The sequence below is a fragment of the Erythrolamprus reginae genome, chromosome 12 (genome assembly GCF_031021105.1).
Source record: "Erythrolamprus reginae isolate rEryReg1 chromosome 12, rEryReg1.hap1, whole genome shotgun sequence".
In the NCBI taxonomy this organism is placed as follows: Eukaryota; Metazoa; Chordata; class Lepidosauria; order Squamata; family Dipsadidae; genus Erythrolamprus; species Erythrolamprus reginae.
The window spans coordinates 34,241,420-34,260,426 of record NC_091961.1 but is presented as its reverse complement, the minus strand read 5'-3'; the positions used below and the strand labels follow the sequence as shown (position 1 = coordinate 34,260,426).

Sequence of the window (19,007 nt, the reverse complement as noted above, 5' to 3'; positions counted from 1 at the left end):
GGCCAGACCCTCCCGGACGGCAGGAGGAGGGTCGCGGGCGGGGGGGGGGTGTTTCCCTCTCTGCCCTCCGAGCAACGGGGCCGCCCGCCCGTCAGAGGCCGCGCAGGTCTCCGCCCTCTGCTGGACGGCACCGGCCGCTGCGTCCCGGGGGCCCCGGCGAAGGATGCGCCAGAACCCGGGCGTCGTATCGCTCCGCACCGTCACGGCGGACGGAGAAGCGCCCCCCCCCCGAGCCCCGCAGCCCCTCGGGGGAGCCCCGCAGCCTCCGCCCCGGTACCTGCCCGCGGCCCCGTTGCTCCTGCGGCTCCCGGGGCGCCTTGGGGGCAGCGAAGAAGGGGAGCGGGCGAGACCCCCGAGGGCTGCGCTCTCCCCGGAGGCCGAGGCAACGGCTTCTCCCCCGGCAGGGCGGGTCCGCGAGGGCTCCCAGCAGAGACGCCGCCGGTGCCCGCGGGCCGCGCCAGGGGTTCGGGCGGGGAAAGCAGCGGCGGCGCCGTGAGCGCAGAGGAGCCGCCCCGCCGCCCGCCCCGCCCCCGCCCGCCGCCGCCGCCTGCGCAAAGCCGCCTCCGCCTCCTCCCGGGCCAGGACTACAGCTCCCGGCGAGCTCCGGCAGAAGGAAGCTGGGCCGCCGCCACCGCCTTTCCGCCCGCGGGCCCGGCGCAGCTCCCGCCCCGTCGCCGCCGCCCGGGATGCCGCTGTGAGTCCGCGCTGCGCTCTCGGGCCGCCATGTCTCCGGCGCTGCTGGCGCTGTGGCTGTGGCTGGGCTGGGGCGGGGGGGCGCTTGGCCTGGCAGCCCCCCCGACGCCCCGCTCGCCCGGCCTCCGCCTGCCGCTGCACAGCGCGCTGCCCGGGACGGCCGGGGCGGCAGGGCGGGCGCGGCGCTCGGCCGAGGAGCGGGCAGAAGGAGGCCGACGCCCCGACGCCGCCCCCGCGCCCCGCAGCCGCCGCAGCCGCAGCTTCGTGGCCATGGTGGACAACCTGCGCGGCAAGTCCGGCCAGGGCTACTACGTGGAGATGACGGTGGGCAGCCCCCCGCAGAAGGTGAGGCCCTCCGCCCGCGGCCCCAGCTGCCCCCGACGTGACCTTGAGTCCGGCAGAGGCTCCGCTGAGCGCTGGGCCCCCAGTGGCCCTTCGCCTTCTCCAGCACCGCCCGCCCTGCAGAAAGGGGCCCGGGGTGGGGGGGAAGGCCTTGCAGGGCACCCAGAGACCCCGCCTGGAGCCCCTCAGCCGGAAGTGGCGGTGCAGCCCCCCCTCTGGACACCCAGACAGCCTTGTGCGAATGGGGCTGAGCCTCCGTCCTCCTTCAGGGCTCTTCTCTCCTCCAGCTGAACATCCTGGTGGACACCGGAAGCAGCAACTTTGCAGTGGGGGCCGCCCCTCATCAGTTCCTGCAGCGGTACTATCAGCGTCAGCTGTGAGTGGGCAGGGTCGGTGTGGGGAGCCCCTGGGGGGCGGAGAAGGGGAGGCAGCTTCCTTTCAACAGGAGGTGTGGAGGGGGGGTCCTGCCTTGCTGCCCCCCCTCCCTTTGTCTGCAGGCTTCTTTGGCACCAGACGGCTGAGCTGGGCCTCCCCCCCCCCCGACCAGAGCGAGGTGAGCGCTGACCTTCCGCCCGCTGCGTCTCTTGCAGCTCCAGCACCTACCGGGACCTGCGCAAGGGAGTTTACGTGCCCTACACGCAAGGGAAGTGGGAGGGGGAGCTGGGCACGGACCTGGTGGCCATCCCTCATGGTCCGAATGTCACCGTCCGGGCCAACATTGCCGCCATCATCAAGTCGGACAAGTTCTTTATCAACGGCTCCAACTGGGAAGGCATCCTGGGCTTGGCCTATGCCGAAATTGCCCGGGTGAGCCCCCCTGACCCTCCCCTTCAGGCCCCCCCACCCCTCCCCTCCCCCTGAGAGGCAGGCTGGCCGGCCGGCTGGACCCAGACCTGAGCAGGGGCTGCGTGGGGCGTTGGAGGTGCAGAACTCGGCCCTTTCCTCTAGGGCACAGCCCTGCCCTCCCTGCCCCGCCCACCCCACCCCACCCTCCGCCCTTTGGGGTTGAGCAAAGTGGCTGCGGCACTGCTGCCTGGAGCAGCCCAAGGTCCTGTCTAGGTCAGGAAGACGGTTAAAGCCCTCTGGCCCTCCAGATGTTTCCCCATCAGGATTTGTCAACAGACAGAGTCCCGCTCTATTGCTGGGGGAGGCGGGCAGTGGACCCCAGGCCTCTTTCCAGCTGAGCAAGGATGTCCAGCCGCCCTGTTGGCATCGCCCCCCCTCTCCTCCCTCTCTCTCCCTCCAGCCGGACAGCAGCCTGGAGCCCTTCTTCGACTCCCTGGTCAAGCAGACGGAGGTGGGCAACCTCTTCTCCCTGCAGCTGTGCGGCACAAGCTTCCCCACCAATGACTCGGAGCCCCTGGCATCCGTGGGGGGCAGCATGGTGAGGGCTCGCAGAGGGGGCTCCCTCCCCTTTACGTGACCTGAGCAAACTCTCTTTCATAGGGGAGGCCACAGCAGGGCCCTGTCCTGTCCGCCCCCCCCAACAGGATCAGCTTGGGCCTGTATTCCGGGTGGGGGGCCTTGCAAGAGTCATCTGCACCCAGCCCCCTCCCTCCCACCCCTAACGGTCCCCCTGCGCTCCCCTCCCCTGGCAGATCCTTGGGGGCATCGACCCGACGCTCTACAGGGGCAACATCTGGTACACGCCCATCCGGAAGGAGTGGTACTACGAGGTGGTCATAGTCAAGATGGAGATCAACGGGCAGGACCTCCAGATGGACTGCAAGGAGGTGAGGGGGAGGGCTGCCATGGGGGGGGGAACTTGGCACGGGGGCTGCAGGCAGACTCGATCCAGCTCTGAGACTGTCTTGCCCCCCTGTTCCCCCCCCTGAGCGGCTTTCCTGCCCTGCTCAGGCCGGCTGGGTCTCTGCACAAAGATGGAGCTGGCCCCTGAATTGTGACCCCCCCTCCCCCTCCCCAGTACAATTATGACAAGAGCATTGTGGACAGCGGCACCACCAACCTTCGGCTGCCCAAGAAGGTCTTTGAGGAGGCAGTCAAGGCCATCAAGACCGCTTCCTCGGTGAGAGAGGCGGGCAGGGGGCAGGGAGAGGCAGGGCGGCCCAGCAGCGGATTTGGTTTTGCCTGGGGGGGGGGAGGGCTGCCCGTGGTCCCTGCTAGAACCGGCCTGCCAGGTTCTGCAGCTGGGGAAGCGAGGGGTCAGCTGCCTTCTGTCCTGACTCCCCCACCCTAGACGGAGAAGTTCCCGGACGGCTTCTGGCTGGGGGAGCAGCTAGTTTGCTGGCAGGTGGGGACCACCCCCTGGAACATCTTCCCGGTCATCTCCCTCTACCTGATGGGCGAGGCCACCAACCACTCCTTCCGCATCAGCATCCTGCCCCAGGTGGGTGCTCTCGGCTGCTCGGAGGGCAATGACCTCAGCAGAGGGGAAGGGGGGCACTGGGGGTGGGGGGAGAATGTGGGGAGTAGAAGCCAGCTCTTTCCCCTGTGCGCCACCTGTGACAAAGGCTTAAGACTCCAGCCCCTGGACCCTCGGACCATAGAAGCCTTTGTGCTGAGAGACAGAGTGGCCCATTCTTTTCAAGCCCAGGACACCGGTCGCCTAATCCTCAACGTACAGTGGCCATTGGGATGGGAATTTTGATGGCCGAGGGATGCGGTTGAGAAGTGGGGCCACGTTGCTTAGCAACAGAAATTCCTGCAGTCCTATTTGCAGCCATAGACAGAGCTGCACTGAACCCCACAGTTGTTAGGCGAACCCACAGAGTCAATGGGGAAACCAGCAGGAGGTGGCAAGTCCCAGGCTGCCCAGTAGGAGAGCGGCTGCTGCTCCATAGTGGGGTGGGGGGTGAGGCCGAGGGGAAGCCCAGCGTGTGTGGGAGGGGGTACGTGGGGCTGCCTCGGAGGGGCTGCAGGGCGTGTGTGGGTGTGGATGGAGGATCGGGATGGCAGGGCGGCAAAACCGGCCGTGGCGTGGGATCTTAATGGGGTGGCTGTGACGAGGGTACTGGGACAGCCGTCAGTCCAAGGACCAGCTGCACGTGAGCATCCTTCAGCCAAACTAACTTGGAAGGGTCACTCACCAGTCGAGGGCGGATGCATTTCGTTATTCACAATAGCAATGCTATATATGACTAGCATTACCTAAAAGAAAAGTTCCAAATGGAACTTTCAGCCCATTGTGAAGGCAGCATCGGCCAAGCTGTTGACTGGCCCACCCAAATTGTGAGTCTGTTCCTCCCTTGTGCTCCCTCTCTGATAAGGCTGGACCTGCCAGAAGAAAAGGGGAGGCCGTCCGCGCCAAGTAATCGGTTTCCCGCAGGCCGGCCTCCTTGTCCCTGGGCTGCCCTGCTTTGGGAGAGTCCTAGTGGTCGGATAAGGCCCCACAGGGCGAGAGGCCCAAAGGGAAAACCCCTCAAAAGGCTTTTTTTCTCCCTACAAAATGGGGCTGGGCCCATCCTGCCACAGCACTTTGTGTTCTGCTTTTTTTAAAACACGCATCAGATCTTTTCAAGCATTTGATCCAAATTTGATCCCAAGGTTAATTTCTGAGCTTGACTTTGGATTCTGCTTAACTATTCCTGGCAACCCAGGAAGGGGACTCCTGCCCCTGGGGGCCGAAGCACCCCGTCTTAGGAAGGAACTGACCAGCCCTGAAGCAGGTCAGAGGTGAGCAGCACAAGGAGATATTTGGATATTTGGAAGTTGTATGGAATCATCTCAGAAGACAGGACAAGAGAAAAGCTAGGATTGAATGCCAGAGAAAAGGGAGCAGGCCCCTTTGGGAGAGAGGTCCAGGGGCCTGGTGCCCCCCTCAGGATGCACGATGGTGGAATTCCGCCTCTGGCCGGCTGGGCTTTGACCCACACGAGCCCCGAGGGGAACTTCTGCTCCTGTCGAAGAAACGGCAGAATGTCCTTCCAACCAATTTATTGCTGGGCCTTGTGAAACGCTGGGTGCCTCAAAGGCTCCCCGAGCCCTCTGCCAAAGCCTGCTGCCCCCTGGACTCCCCCTCACCCCCGGCCTGGCCCCATGCCTTTGTCGCCTCTTCCCTTAGCAATACCTGCGGCCGGTCGAGGACGTGGCTACTTCCCAGGACGAGTGCTACAAGTTTGCCGTCTCCCAGTCTTCCACTGGCACCGTCATGGGAGCCGTGATCATGGAGGGATTCTACGTGGTTTTTGACCGGGCTCAGAGGCGCATTGGCTTCGCAGTCAGCACTTGCCACGGTAGGTCTCAGAGCGGTGTGTGTGTGTGTCATGTCTGCTGCTTCCCCAGAGAAGAGCTTCTGGGTGGCCCTTTCACGTCTGGGCCCCTGGAGCCCCACCCCTTTGGGGCCCCACCCGTCTCCTGCCTCGTCCTGTTGCTCCGCCCCCCCCTGGCCTGGCGCTTGGCCCTGCCCTGAGCCGGGTCCCTGCCAGGCCCCACAGTCACGCCACACCTGCTCCCCCTCTGCGGCTCCAGCACAGGACGCCTTCCGGACGGCCTCGGTGGATGGGCCCTTCCTGCACCCCGACATGGAGGACTGTGGCTACAACATCCCCCAGACAGACGAGTCGACGCTGATGACCATCGCCTACATCATGGCGGCCATCTGTGCCCTCTTCATGCTGCCCCTCTGCCTGATGGTCTCGCAGTGGCGCTGCCTGCGCTGCCTCCACCGTGGCCACGACGACTTTGCCGACGACATTTCCCTGCTCAAGTGAGCGCTCCCCCCATCCGCCCCCCCCCGGGCTGAGAGCCCCTTGTCCCCCCCCCTCCCGACTGCTGTGGCCAAGATCGCTCTGCTGCGGGCAGGGAGATTGGCAGGGCCGGTTGTGGCAGAAGAGCCCTTGCTGGGGCTCCCGGCGGATGGAGGCAGTGGGCAGGAGCACCACTGGGGTCCCGCTGCCACCTGTCCGGAAAGCCCCTTCCCCCCTCCCACTGCCCTGAATTGGCCTGTGACGGCTGCACTTGGTGCACCACGGAAGCCCCAGATGAAGGAAAGGAAAGGGGGGGGGGCTTCCGAGCAGAGCTTCTTTGGAATTCACCAAGGGGGGAGGGGGCTTCCTTCTCTGAATTTCAGTAGTTATGAAACCGAAGGGGGGTTGTTGCTGCACCCCACTTCTGGAGTCTTCAGGTGCCTGCTTGGACCTCTCTGGTGACACCCCTCCCCCCCCGGGACAGGGACCCCCTGAATTGGCGAAGGAGCGGCTGGAGGGTTCCTGGGACAGAGGGGGCTGTAGGACTCTGAATTCCAGGAATGGGGACTTGTCCCTGGCAGGGGGGGGACCTGCTCATTGTGTTGCCCTTCCCAGGAAGGACCCAGTGGCTCCCCCTCCTCCAAGGAGGCCCCATGAGCTGCCCATTGGAGTGAAAGTGCCAGGCCCCTCCCCCAATGGGACTCTCCCACTGACAGAGCAAGCGCCGGGCCTGCCCTGCCAGCAGGGGGAGCCCCCGTGCCCGCCTCCTGCCCGGCTGCCTTGGAGGCCAAGTGAGCTGAATCGGCGGCCTTGCCCGGGCGCTTCCCCCTCCCCCCTTCTGCGGATTGGGCCCAGGAAGGTGGGAAGGCTCAGAGGGTCCGAGGCCGAGGGAGCCTGTTAGCCGCTTGGGGGCCTCCGAGGCTTCTGCCGCTGGGCCACTGGCCGCCCCCTTGGCTCTCTTGCAGGGCCAGCTGTGGGGCCCCAAAGTGCTCGGGGGGGGGGGGGGAGAAAGCAGACTTGGAAGGGGGCAGTGGCCAGGCCCCTCCGTAGCACAGGCAGCGCTCCCACAACGCGTCCAGGGGTTCTGCTCGGGCAGGGGGGTTGGCTGGCTGCCCTCCCAGGCCCCTCCAAGCTTGTGTGATCCTGCAGCGGACAGAAGCAGCTCAGGCGTCACACGTCCCATTGGGTGTGAGAAGCCCCCCCCACTCTCCCCTCCCCCCGTCTCCACTGCTGTCAATGGAAGGGTCCTGGGGAGACCCCCGGGAGACGGGGACCGGCTGCAATCCACGTGCTTGTACTATATTTTGTAAATATTTGTAATATTGGCTCCCCAATCTTCTTCCCGTTTTGTCTCAAATGCAAAAGGAGAAAAAATCTGGAAAAACTTTCTCTGTGTTTTGTGCTTTGGTCTCGTGGGTTTGTTTCCCTTCCGGAAGGTTTATCCCGCTTCATGCAGGGCGGGGAGGGGGGCTCCTGGCTCCTCCCAGGGCCCTTTAGGGGGAACCCAGGTGGGGCACAAGCGGGGCCTGCCAGTCCCGCTCCATGTGGACCAGGCCCTCAATGTCCGGAACTGCCCAGCGCGGTGGCCAGGCCTTTTCGGTGTGTGCCTCCCATCATGTTGGGGGCGTTTCCTACTGCTGGAGCCCCCTCTGCAGAGCCACAGACCCCACCTGTCCTGGGGCTGCGTCCCCAGAGCAGAGGAGGGAAAAAGCCCCCCACCCCCCCTTCCGGTCCCTTTGAAGGAGGCAACGGAGGACCCCACCCAATATACACATTTTATTATGAACTGGTATGGATGTGGACTTTCTATACACACATTCCCTCTAGATTAAAAATGTACAGGTGTATACATGGCCGTATAAATACAGAGGGGGGGGGGCTCTCCGGCCGGGGTCATTTCAGGGCGGGGCAGAAGGGACAGGCGTCGTTTGCGTTCGTCTGGGCCCAGAACTTGATGCACTGCCAGAGAAGAAGCGCTGCCCATCAGCCCCGGCAGAAGGGGAGGGGGGCACTGCAGCCATCACCCCCCTCCCTCCCTCCCCTCCCCAGCCCCCTCACCTCCTTGTGCAGCACGTGGGCGCAGGCCATGGGGTGGAGGTCGCCGGGGGGCACCAGCTTCTGGCACATCAGGCAGAGTTTGCAGGTGAGGGCGGGGGTCTGGCGGAGGAGAGGAGAAGGCAGAGGGGCTGGGAGTCCAGGCAAGGGCTGCGGGCAGAGCCCCCCCCGGAAGCCCCCCCTCCCCACACTCACCTGGGGCGGGGTCCCAGAATAGGGGACCTGTGCAGGGGGCAAGAACAGAGGGTTGCTGATCTGGGGCAGGGGCCCCGGGAACAAGGGGGAGCCCATCCGGCCGGGGGGCTGTGGCGGAGAAAAGCAGAGCCGTGAGGGGGGGGAGGCCCGGCTCCACCCCTTGCCTGCGGCCTCCGAGGGCCGGGAGGGGGCGGGGCTTGCCGGTCAGCCCACCTGGGAGCCCACGGCCGCCACCCGGTCATGCTGCTCTGCCACCTTGGCCGCCACCAGCTGGCTCAGCTCCTCCATGGTGAGTCCGGCCAGGGTCCTGCGCGCGGCTTTGATCTGCTGGAGGACGCTGGTCAGCTGGGCCCTGAGGGGGGGGGAGGAGGAGCGCGCTCAGCCTTGCCCCACACCGGCCCCCTTCCCCGTGGGCCACCAGCAGCCCTTCCACCTGCAAAGGCAGGGGCAGCTGCTCTGGGGGCTCCCCTTCCGCTAGCCCCCCCCCCCAGGCTCACTTGTTACACTGCGGGCAGCGGGACATCAGCTTCTCCAGGATCTTCTCCAGCTTGTCCACAGGGGGCGGCCTGTGGAAGTCTGAGGGGGTCTTGGCTGCTCCCAGGCCCGGGGGCGGAGGCAGTGAGGGTCCGGGCACCCCCTGGGAACTGAGGCAGGGGCTGCTCCGCTCCTGAGCTGCAGGCAGAGCTGGCGAGGGCTGGGTGGGCCTGGCGAGGAGGCCCGGATTCAGCAGGGGGAAGGAGAGCACCCGGGGGTCAGCGCTGGGCATGACCATGGGGGGCATGGAGACTGACCCCAGGGGGAAGGGCAGCTGGGGGGCCAGAGAGGCGTTGGTGGCCTGGAAAGGAGGCAGCAGGAAGTCGGTCTGAGGGGGGGAGGAGGAGGAGGAGGGCTGTTAGTCGGGTGCCTGGCAGTGCCCCTGCCCAGACCCCCCTCTGAGCCCCCCCCCCCCCCGGCTCACCTCCAGTGGGGGCGGGGGCAGAGGGGGCGTGGGGATCTGTGGGAGGCTGCTCAGCTTGGCCCCGTTCCGCACCAGCTGGATGTGGTCGTTGAACTTGTCCTGGAAATGGGGGGGCAGGGGGGCCGTGAGTGGGGGGGGGGCAGGCAGACCCCTCCTGGAGAAGAGCCTTCCACCCCCGTGATCCCCCACCCGGGGCCCAGGCCCCGCCAGCCCTGCCCTTACGCGGACAGAGTCCTTGGTCATCCGTATCTTGTTCAGCCGGGCCTCCCACTCCTGCTTTGGCCGGAGGGTCTCCAGCGTTGGGGGCGCTGACCTGTGCGCAAGAGACGCCCTGAGTCAGAGTTCTGTCCCCAGCTGGCAAAACCCACCGCTCAGGGGGAGGAGCCTCGGACCGCCCCACCTCCCCCTTCTGAGCACCGCCCCCTCAGCAGTAGGAGGGGCGCGGGGGGGCAGCTTCCCACTAGAAGTGGGGGGGGAGAGGGGCAGACGGCTGCACCCCCCCGCCCCTCCAAGGCCAGGATGCCCCCCGCCCCCCCCCGGGTCAACCAGCCCCCCTGCGCTCAGCCCGGCTCACTTGAGGTAGGTGAGGTGCAGCTCGGCCTCCTTCTCGGCCTCTTCCAGCTTCAGCACCAGCAGCTCCTTCCGGCTCTCCAGGGACAGGATCTGGGGAGGGGGGGGGGGAGAGGAGCTGGTTACACGGCACTGGACACACCACAGGTCCCAGCAACAGCCGCCCCCCACTCCAGCCCCCCTGGGGAGGGGCCGTGCCCTTCGCTCACCTCTGCTTTCCAGGCCCGCTCGGTCTCCTCCAGGATGGACCGGCTGATGTCGCTCTGCTGGCTCCTCAGCTTGCCCAGCTCCAGCTCCCAGGCTTCCCTGCGGAGATGCCCCATGAGCGGAGGGGCTGCCCGGAGCCCCTTGGCAGCCACCCTCCGGCCGGCACGCGTTCCCAGCTGGCCGGAGCAGGCAGAGGCCTCTGGGGCAAGGGGGGGGCATCTGAGGTGACCCTCGCAGAATCCCCCCGCCCGCTCACTTCTCCTCGGCCTGTTCGGCAATCAGGGAGACGATCTTGCTCTCCTTCTCTTCTTGCTCCTGCAGCAGCCTGAGGGGGGGAGGGAGGGAAGGGCTCAGGCTTTGGGCTCAAGGCCCCCAGGCAGCAGGGAGGGCCAGCAGGCGGAAGGCTGCCTCCCGAAAGGGACCGTGGGCCTCCCAAACTCCTGACACTGGGGCCCTGCACTACCTCCGTCCTTTCTCGCAGAGCTTCTCAATCTCCGCCTTCAGGTCCTGCTCCTTCTGCAGAAAGTCCTTCTTCTCCTTCTCCATCTTCTTCCTGGTCTCCTTCCGCTTGACCGTCACGTCCTGAATGGCCTTCAAGATCTCCTGGGGCAGGAAGCGAGCGTCCTCTCAGCGGGGCCTCATGGGCTTCTTCCACCGCTCCCCCCTCGGTTGCTCTCCCACACATCCTCCCCCAAGCAGCATCGCCCCCTCCTTCTCCCCCCCTGCAGGCCCACCTGGTGGTTCTTCATCTCTTCCTCCCGGCGCTGCTGCAGGTGCTGGAGCTGGACCTGCAGCTGGTTCTCCACCTGCCTCTGCTTGTCCAGGACCTCTTGGTATCGCTCCTTCAACGACGCTCTCTCGGACATCATCTTGTCCTATCGGGCAGCCAGAGAGCCCTTTGAATCCTCTGGGCCGCCTTCCAAAGGCCAAAGCCAGCATGACCCAAGCCCCCGACCAGGCAGGGTCCCAAGCGGTGTGCATGAAGCCCCCCCCCTCCACAGGATGAGCCTTGGGCATCTCGGTCACGGCCACTGCAGCGCCAGAAGAGGCGAGTCCCACGCTCACCAGATTCTTCTCCATGTCCAGGTCGGTGCTGTCTGCCGAGTCGGCCGCCCTGTAGTCAGTCTGCCAAGGGAGAAAAGGGCTCCTTGACCTTCCCCGTCATTCTGCCTCCCAGCCTCTGGTCAAGTGACACCGCACAGGGTTGGGCTGGTCCTCTGTCACAACACTAACAGGCCCAGGCGCCCCCTTTCTCTCCCCCCCCCGCCTGATTCCTTGGACTGTCCCAGAGACAGGGCAGGGCCAGGCCCCTTCTGGGGGTCCCGAGCCTCTCCCTGCAGCCCCACTCCCTACTGGGAAGGCCCACCGCTCCCTGACCTGGACGGCAATGTTTTGGGAGGGTTCGGCAGCCCCGTCATCTTCCCGGCCCTGGCTGGCCACGTCCAAGGAGGCCGCCAGGGGCCCGTCTTCCAAATCGGGGCACCCGTTCTGCCGCCTTCCGTGCTGCAGGATCCAAGAGCCCAGCTCAGCCTCGGAGCAGGGCAGGGCCTCGGCGGGGGCCGTCTGCGGAAGCGGCGGGGGGGAGGCGCTGCCCAGGTCCGGCAAGGGGGCCGCCTGGCGGGAGGGGCTGGCGGGAGACCGGTCGGCAGCCTCCGAGGAGGAAGACTCTTCCGGGGGAGGCGGCGAGGCGGAGGCGGGAGAAGCGGGGGAGTCCCGGTCTCTGGAGCCCCGGTCCATCGCCTCCTCCGGGCGCTCGGGCTCCTTCGGCCGGCTGGCCTCGGCAGGATCCAGGGGGAGGCAGCTGCTGGGGCCGGAGCGGGAGAGAAGAAGGAGGCGGAGGAGGCGCGTCACTAGCCCGGCTGCCCTCCCGGCGCCCCCCAACGCCGCTGGCCGGAGAGAAGGCCCCGCGCGGACCCGCCCCGCTGCGCTCCGGGGCACAGAGCCCCCGCCAAGGCCGAGCCGCGGACCGAGAGCCCCCAGGCGCCCCGCCAGCCGCAGCCCCGCTCCGGCCTACCTGTCAGGGGCGGCGGCGGGGCGTGTGCGGGGGCCCTTCGCCTCTTCCGACGCCATCGCCGGGCCGAGCGGGGGGAGGCCGCGGCCCCTCCGGGAGAGCCGACGCAGCCGCCGGGGAGGCGTGTCCGGGGCTCAGCCCGCCCCTCCGGCCGCCGGACCCGCGCTCGCCACTCCGCGCCCTGCCCGACCCGCCGCGGCCTGCTCTTCCTGTCGGCGGGCGGCGCCGCGAGCCTCCGAATCCAGAGCGGCGGCCCGGAAAGCCCGAGGCGCCCGCAGCGCCCCCGTTCGGCCTGGAGAAAAGGCGCCCGAGCATGCGCAGAGCGAGCAGCGAGGCCCCGCCCGAGGAGCAGGAGGAGTCCCCCCCACCTTCGGTCGCGGGCAGCGGACGTGACGTGCGTCGCTTCCCAGACGCCGGATCCCGGCCCGGCTCGCGCGGTGGGGGCGTGGCGTCTGCGGTGGGGGTGGAGCTCTCGCTCGCTCTCCCGGAAGCCCCGCCCCGCCTGTCCGATGCTGCGGGCCCGCCATGGCGAGCGGTGATGGGGGCCACCGGGGAGGCCGGGCGCTGCCGTGCAGGGGCGTTGCTGCTGCTGCTGCTGCTGCTGCCGGTGGTGCTGCCTGCGTGGGCGGAGCGGCGTCGGTGCGGGGCGGCGGGCTGCCCGGAGAGCGCGGCGTGGGCGGTGCGGCTGCGGGGCCCCGCGGAGGGTCTGGACCGACTGGCGGATGAGGTGGCGCGGGAGGCCGGGCTGGTGAACGCGGGGCGCATCGGGGAGCTGCGCGGCCACTACCTGCTGGCCTACCGGCCGCCCGGCCCTTCCCGGGGGGCTCCGGCGGGGCTGCGGCGGGCGGCGGAGGCGGCCTTGGCGCGGCACGGGGCCGTCGGGTGGCACGCGGCGCAGCGGCCACTCAAGCGCTCCAAGCGCGCCCTGCGCTTCAACGACCCCAAGTTCCCCCAGCAGTGGCACCTGGTAGGCGGCTGGGCTGGGCTGGGCTGGGGCGGCGGGCGGGGAAATGCTTGCGGGGGGGGCAGGCGGGTCTCGGTCCAGGCGCCTCCGGCCACCGCGCTGCCTCCTGCCCCCCCCCGCAGGAGAACCGCAAGAGCCCCGGCATGGACATCAACGTGACGGGCGTCTGGGAGCGGAACGTGACGGGCCGCGGGGTGACGGTGGTGGTGGTGGACGACGGGGTGGAGCACACCAGCCAGGACATCCAGCCCAACTACGTGAGGCCCTGACCGACCGGCCCACGCGGGGGGGGGAGCGGTGGCGGGGGGCTTGGCCTGGAGGGTGCTGGGGGGGTCTGAGGGGGGCCACTCCCATGTCTCCTCCGCCAGAGCCCCGAAGGCAGCTACGACCTGAACTCCAACGACCCGGACCCCATGCCCCACCCGGACGAGGAGGACGGCAACCACCACGGGACCCGCTGTGCCGGGGAGATTGCAGCCGCCTCCAACAACAGCTTCTGCGCGGTGGGCGTGGCCTTTGGGAGCCGGATTGCAGGTGCTGCCCCGCCCACTTCTGCAGGGGAGGGGGGCTGGGGGCTGATAGGGGGATGCTGGGAAAGATCTGGGGAGACCGGCTGTGGTTGCCGAGGGAAGAGCCCCCAGCTGCCCAGCCCCCGGCAGCTCCGAAGGGAACTGGGGCTCAGCTCACCTGCTCCCTCTCCGGTCTGGTCATCCTGGGCAGGCTGATGGGGGGGTGGGGGAGAAAGCCCAAGCGGGGGGGGGGATGGCGGCAGAGGAGCCTCGGTGGCTGCACTGGCAGGGAAGCCACAGAGAAGCTTCCAGGGCCTCAGACGGACGTTCTGTGGGTTGTAATCAATGCTGCGTTTTCACACAGAGGGGGCCCTGCCTGTGGGGGGCTATTCCTCGGGGGGGGGGCAGGTCTAGTGCAGTTGAGGAGCAGGCCAGGCATTGCCACAAAGGGGTCAGCAGAGCCACGGACTGGGGGTGCTATGGGAGGCGCCACCAGAGTTTGCCCCTGGGTGGGCCCAGAAATGGGCTGCGGGAGAGGGCAGTGTGCCAGGCGGTCCAGAACTCCCCTGCAGTTTGCCCTCAGAGGGTGTCGGTGTGGGGGCGAGGTTGTAGCGTGGAGGGGGGGTTGAAAAGGCTGCAGGGGGCGCTAGCCTTCCGCTCTACGGTGGTCCCTTGTGCAAAGGCAGCAGCTCCTTGTTTAGGCCTGGAGGCAGGGCGGTCTGGCCGGCCTTTTTGGCACCAAAGGCGCATGGCGGAGCCCGGAAGAGCAGCTGCAGGCGGCACACCTGCGCACAGGGAGGGCTCTGCATGCCGCCTCAAGGTGTGGGGAGAGCCGCCCTTTGGAACTGCCTTGGGAGTCACTCCCGGCTGCTTTCGGCAGGGGGCGGGTGGGGGCAGGGCCTATGGGAGGGGCCGCCCGGCAAGGGAGCCTCTGGCCACACCCACACACCCCAGGGGCAGCATCCCTGTCCTCCCAGCTGGCACTTCCTGGTCAAGGTGTTTGAGGCCAGAGAAAGGAGCCTGGGGGTCAAGTGCTGGAGCCTCTTGGTGGCCGGTCGGCAGCTTCACATCTTGAGCAGCCCTGGGCACAGTGGGATTTTTAGAGCGGCCAAAGGGCCGAATCTATTCAGCCCAGAACTGGAGACTTCGCTTGCGGGGTGTTTGGTTTTAACTGAAACTAAAGGAAACTTTTTCTAGTTGCTCATTCCTGCCCCAAAAGGTTCCGTTGCCCCATTGCGTAGTTTTGGGGGGACGGACGGACGGAGGGAGCAGAAGCCTCTGCTGGGGGGGCCTCCTTGCGTTTGGGCATACAGCCCCCCCCCCGCTCCAGAGGCGGATGAACCTGCCGCCTTTTGCCCCACAGGGATCCGCGTGCTGGACGGGCCCCTGACGGACAGCCTGGAGGCCGTTGCCTTCAACAAGCACTATCAGATCAACGACATCTACAGTTGCAGGTTGGCGTGAATGGTCTTGCGGACGGTTGTGGCGTCTGTCTGTTTTTGCCCTGCTTTCGTTGTTAAGCAATAACAGCAGCCCTGTGAGCTGGGCTGGGCTGGGCTAAGAGAGGGGGCCACCCAGAATAGGTCCTGCAGACCTCAGAGGAAAGCCGGGTCCTGCTCCGCCCTGGCTCTCCCAGTGGCCCCCTGCCCGTCTCCTCCTGGGTGGGGTCGAGGGCCTTGCATGCCTTGTGCCCTTAAGGGACCTCCTCTGCCTCTGGCTTCACAGCTGGGGCCCCGACGACGATGGCAAAACAGTGGACGGCCCCCATCAGCTTGGAAAGGTAAGGAGAGGAGAGGGGAGGGGGGGCTCTGTGCCCGAGGCTTGCAGAGATTGCCAGGGGGGGGGTCGGTGGTCTCCCAGGGCCTGCAGGGCTTCCGCTCTCTTCCTCTGCCAGGCCCTCAGCTGGGCAGAAGTGTGTGTGCGTGTGTGCGCACAGTTTCCGCGGGGCTGAAGCACTTCTCACCCCCCTCCCCAGGCTGCCCTGCAGCATGGCGTGATGGCTGGCCGGAGGGGCTTTGGCAGCATTTTCGTGGTGGCCAGTGGCAACGGGGGCCACCACAATGACAACTGCAACTACGACGGCTACGCCAACTCCATCTACACGGTCACCATTGGTGAGGAAGGGGCCACCTCCCTCAGGCCCTGAAGATTGGGGGAGGGGGGGCAGGAGGCTTTGCAGGCTGGGCTTCCGGGCCAGGAGTGCAGCTCCCCTGGGGGAAGGGGTCTGTCTGGTTCCTGCAGCCCCCCCTCCGTCTGCCCCCCTCCAGGCGCTGTGGATGAGATGGGCTACAAGCCCTTCTACGCGGAGGAGTGCGCTTCCATGCTGGCCGTGACCTTCAGCGGAGGGGACAAGCTAATGAGGAGCATTGTGAGTAGACAGCCCCCCTCCAGCCCCATGCGTGGAGACTTCCCTGAGTCCTGCTGGCCGTTCCCAGGTGGGCTGCCTGCCCTCTTCCCCCTGGCCAGCCCTGGGCACAGAAGCCCCTTTGCATCAGCCAGCCAGCGGGGGCCCTCCTTCCACTGCCCGTCCCTCTGGCCCTAGTCCTGGTCCTCCCAGGGTCAGCGGCCAGCCTGGCAGGGCTGGTTTTCCTCCCAGAGCCCTCTGGATGACCATGTTTCCTTAAGGGGAAGAATTTCTCCGGTCTGGCAGGGTCCCAATAGCTCAGCACTCTTGGCGGCGGAGGGAGGGAGGAAGAAGGAAGCCCCCCCCTCCCCGTTCTCTTGGCTGGGCCTGGTCCCCTTCCGCCTGCTCCTCCCCCTCCTCCCCCTCCTGCCCGGGAGCAGCCCAGATCGTTCCCAGCAAGGAGGTTCCTGGGTCTCCTCCCTTTGGCCAGGGGGAGAAGGAGCCCAGGGCTGCCCCTTTGGCCGTCTGGCTGGAGCTGCCCCCGCCAGCTTCTCAGACAGAGCCCCCCTTTCCCTGCAGGCCACCACCGACTGGGACTTGCAGAGGGGGACGGGCTGCACCGAAGGGCACACAGGCACCTCTGCGGCGGCCCCCTTGGCTGCCGGACTGGTGGCCCTCATGCTGCAGGTGCGCCCTTGCCTCACCTGGAGGGACGTCCAGCACATCATCGTCTTCACTGCCACCCAGGTGAGCCCGGCCCCCACCAGCCATTGCCCCCACCGGTCAGAGCCCCCCTCCCGTTTGGCCCCCCCGAATTCTGGCCTGTGTTAAAGGAGGGGCTGTCCTTTCCCTCCCCGGGCCCCTCCAGGCTTCAGGCTGCCTTGCCCGCCAGGCGTCCCCCTCGACACAGCCCGGCCCGCTTCTCCCTGCCCTGCCCTTCGTCCGAATCCGGGTGAAGCGGGAGCCCCAGGCAGTAAGGGTGGCCCCTCCCCTCTCCTCTGGCCCTGGGGGCTCCCCAGGCCTTGACTGGCTTTCCCGCCACCTCCTCCCCCCACAGTACGAAGACCACCGTGCCCACTGGGACACCAACCAGGCCGGGCTGAGCCACAGTCACCAGCACGGCTTTGGACTGCTGAATGCCTGGCGATTGGTCAACGCAGCCAAGGTGCCCCGGCCTCTGCTGGGCTTCAAGGCCATGGGGTTTTTTTGGGGGGGGGGGGCTTTTGTAAGCAGGAGAGGGGTGGGCTCAGCCCTCCCAGGGAGAGGGGGTGCAGGCGTCCCTCCCTGAGCCTCGAGACGGGCGGCTGTGTCCCTGGTCTGGGCCCATGGGCTGGGCTTGGGGGGGCTGCCCGGGGGGAGAGCCGAGCCCCATCTTCCTCCCCCGGCAGGTCTGGGAGTCCGTCCCCTATCTGGCCTCCTACGTCAGCCCCCTCCTGGGGGAGAAGCGAGCCATCCCAATGGAGCCGGGCCACCTGGAAGCCACCTGGAACGGTCTGTGTGGGTGTGTGTGTTGGGGGGGGCATCTGTTTAATAGGGGGGCAGCAGAGCGGGGGGCTGGACGTCTCAGCCCTGCCAGTGGAGGCGGCCAGCGACCAGGACTGCCGCTTGCTCTCCATTTTAGGCAATGTTGCAGCTCCTGTTTGGCCACGCTCCGTCCACGCCTCCCTGGCCAGGGGGGAGGGGGGGTCCCTAGGGTGTGTGTGTGTGTGTGTTGTGGAAAGAGAAGCGGCCTGCACGGCTGGGCCCTTCGGGAGGCCTCTGGGCTGGAAGACCCCCCCACATTTGGGACTTTCTCCCCCTCCCCTTCCTTAGTGACCGAGGCCGACCTGGAGCCCTCGGGGCTGAAGACATTGGAGCACGTGGCCGTGACGGTCAGCATCACCCACCCACGCCGTGGCAATCTGGAGATCCACCTCCGGTGCCCCAGCGGGACGGACTCCCTGGTGGGGACAGCGCGCAGCCTGGACTCGTGAGTGGCCTGTGTCTCAGGAGGGGGGGGGGGGCGGAGGGATCGGGGGTCCCGGTTACCTGCCCTGGCTGGACATCCGAGGCCCGAGGGCCTTTCTCTGGCTCCGCGAGACCCTCCTCCTGGCCCCTCTGCCCCCCCTGCAGGGACCCCACGGGCTTTGTGGACTGGACCTTCTCCACCGTGCGCTGCTGGGGCGAGGAGGCCCAGGGCTCCTACCGGCTGACCATCCGCGACGTGGGTGAGTTCCTCCGCCCGAGCAGTGGGAGGCAGGGCGCCCCCTCCCACCCACCACCCACGCTCAATGACCCGCCTCTTCTCCAGGTGACCAGACGCTGAGAGCAGGCAGGCTGGACCAGTGGCAGCTGACCCTCTACGGCTCCTCCTGGAGCCCTGCTCAGATCCGGGAGCGGCGGAGGTGAGAGACCGGGGGGAGGGGGGGGGCACGCAATGCCTTGGCCAATAAGGAAGGAGCTGACCTCCACGGTTGCCCCTCCGCCAGCTTCCTCTTGCACAACGGGTGGGCTATGAGGGTGGGGAGACGGTCCTCTTGGGGCAGGGGGCCCCGATTGTCCCTGCAGTGACCAGCAACCCCCCCCTTGCAGGCTGCTGGAGGAGGCCATGAGTGGCCGGTTCCTGAAGGAGGAGTTTGCCTCGCCCTGCCCCCCCGGCCTCCGGATCCCTGAGCAGCCGCCCTCCACCCTCACCGCCAACACCCTGAAGGTGAGGAGGGGGCACTTTGGGGGAGGGTCTGGCTGGGGCTGCCCACTCAGAGGCCTTCTGCCTGAGCCCCCCCCTCTCCCCCAGACCCTGATGCTGCTGGGCTGCTTTGCCGTCTTCTGGACCTTCTACTCCCTGCTGGAGGGGGTCCTGACCTGCGACCGGGGGCCCTTGGGCTTCCCCCCCCGCAGCCGCCGGGCCCCCAAGTACCCGGAAGGGGGAGCCCTGACGGAGGAGGACACGCAGCCCCTGTGCAAGGAAGCCGAGCCCGGAGCCCGGCCAGCGTCCCCAGGGCTGCGAGACCTGGAGGAGGCCTGGGGACCCCAAGACCCCCACTGGGGGGGACAGCGCTGAAGGAGGAGCAGGAGCTGTCCGCCTCGGCCGTGCTGCCTCCCGGAGCCCCTGGCTGTGCCCACCGCCCCGCCCCCTTGCCTCCGGGCACGGCAGGGGCAGCGAGAGCAGAGAGGGGCCGCTGCTGGCCAGAAGGGGGCCGTGGCCGTGGACTGGGCCCTTGCCCCCCACCCAGAGCGCCTCTCTGGGCCTGGCAGGTCCTGGTCCTGCCTTATCTTCCACTCCGACCCCTGGGACCCTCCTGGGGGGCTTTCTGGGGACTTGGCTTCCCCTCCTATGGCCCCCCCCTCGAGCTGGTTTCTCTGCCGGACGTCTCCTTTTGCACTTTTCCAAAATAAACAATGGTTGAAAATCCAGCACTGCTGCCCTCTCTGTGCACCAGGGGGCAGCCCTGAGCCAGAAGGAGCCGTCCTGTCCCCCCACAGCCCCCCCTCGCAAGAACTTTGGGCCATCTCTAGCTCAGTGCCCCCCCCCCA

At 67.5% G+C, this 19,007-nt stretch overlaps 3 protein-coding genes across 6 annotated transcripts; 2 read left to right on the top strand and 1 right to left on the bottom strand.

Moving 5' to 3' along the window:
* The first annotated feature begins 701 nt into the window (after positions 1–701).
* On the top strand, positions 702–7,065 carry BACE1 (beta-secretase 1). Its single transcript, XM_070765747.1, has 9 exons — positions 702–1,038; positions 1,323–1,411; positions 1,626–1,842; positions 2,282–2,419; positions 2,634–2,768; positions 2,960–3,061; positions 3,233–3,382; positions 5,057–5,228; positions 5,464–7,065. Exons 1-9 carry the CDS (start codon positions 724–726, stop codon positions 5,703–5,705), a joined length of 1,560 nt encoding a protein of 519 aa, XP_070621848.1. The 5' UTR covers positions 702–723; the 3' UTR covers positions 5,706–7,065.
* Positions 7,066–7,442: 377 nt separating this feature from the next.
* RNF214 (ring finger protein 214) lies at positions 7,443–11,859 on the bottom strand. Of its 4 annotated transcripts, none has more exons than XM_070765742.1 (15): positions 11,681–11,859; positions 11,044–11,467; positions 10,732–10,791; positions 10,401–10,541; positions 10,130–10,269; positions 9,923–9,991; positions 9,669–9,765; positions 9,464–9,552; positions 9,112–9,202; positions 8,890–8,988; positions 8,429–8,793; positions 8,145–8,283; positions 7,932–8,039; positions 7,740–7,838; positions 7,443–7,640 (listed from the first exon to the last, which is right to left on the bottom strand). In XM_070765742.1, exons 1-15 carry the CDS (start codon positions 11,734–11,736, stop codon positions 7,575–7,577), a joined length of 2,043 nt encoding a protein of 680 aa, XP_070621843.1. In that variant the 5' UTR covers positions 11,737–11,859; the 3' UTR covers positions 7,443–7,574. The 4 variants fall into 4 exon arrangements, with proteins under 4 accessions (XP_070621843.1, XP_070621842.1, XP_070621844.1 ...); XM_070765741.1 differs by having other exon boundaries at positions 11,044–11,470; positions 11,681–11,824; XM_070765743.1 differs by having other exon boundaries at positions 7,932–7,958; positions 11,044–11,470; positions 11,681–11,824.
* Positions 11,860–11,975: 116 nt separating this feature from the next.
* On the top strand, positions 11,976–18,887 carry PCSK7 (proprotein convertase subtilisin/kexin type 7). Its single transcript, XM_070765739.1, has 15 exons — positions 11,976–12,644; positions 12,764–12,898; positions 13,010–13,175; positions 14,514–14,604; positions 14,876–14,930; positions 15,126–15,264; positions 15,418–15,518; positions 16,074–16,241; positions 16,552–16,659; positions 16,883–16,985; positions 17,307–17,463; positions 17,607–17,701; positions 17,785–17,878; positions 18,066–18,183; positions 18,268–18,887. The coding sequence occupies exons 1-15, from the start codon at positions 11,991–11,993 to the stop codon at positions 18,532–18,534; spliced, it is 2,451 nt and encodes an 816-aa protein (XP_070621840.1). The 5' UTR covers positions 11,976–11,990; the 3' UTR covers positions 18,535–18,887.
* The last annotated feature ends 120 nt before the right edge of the window (positions 18,888–19,007 follow it).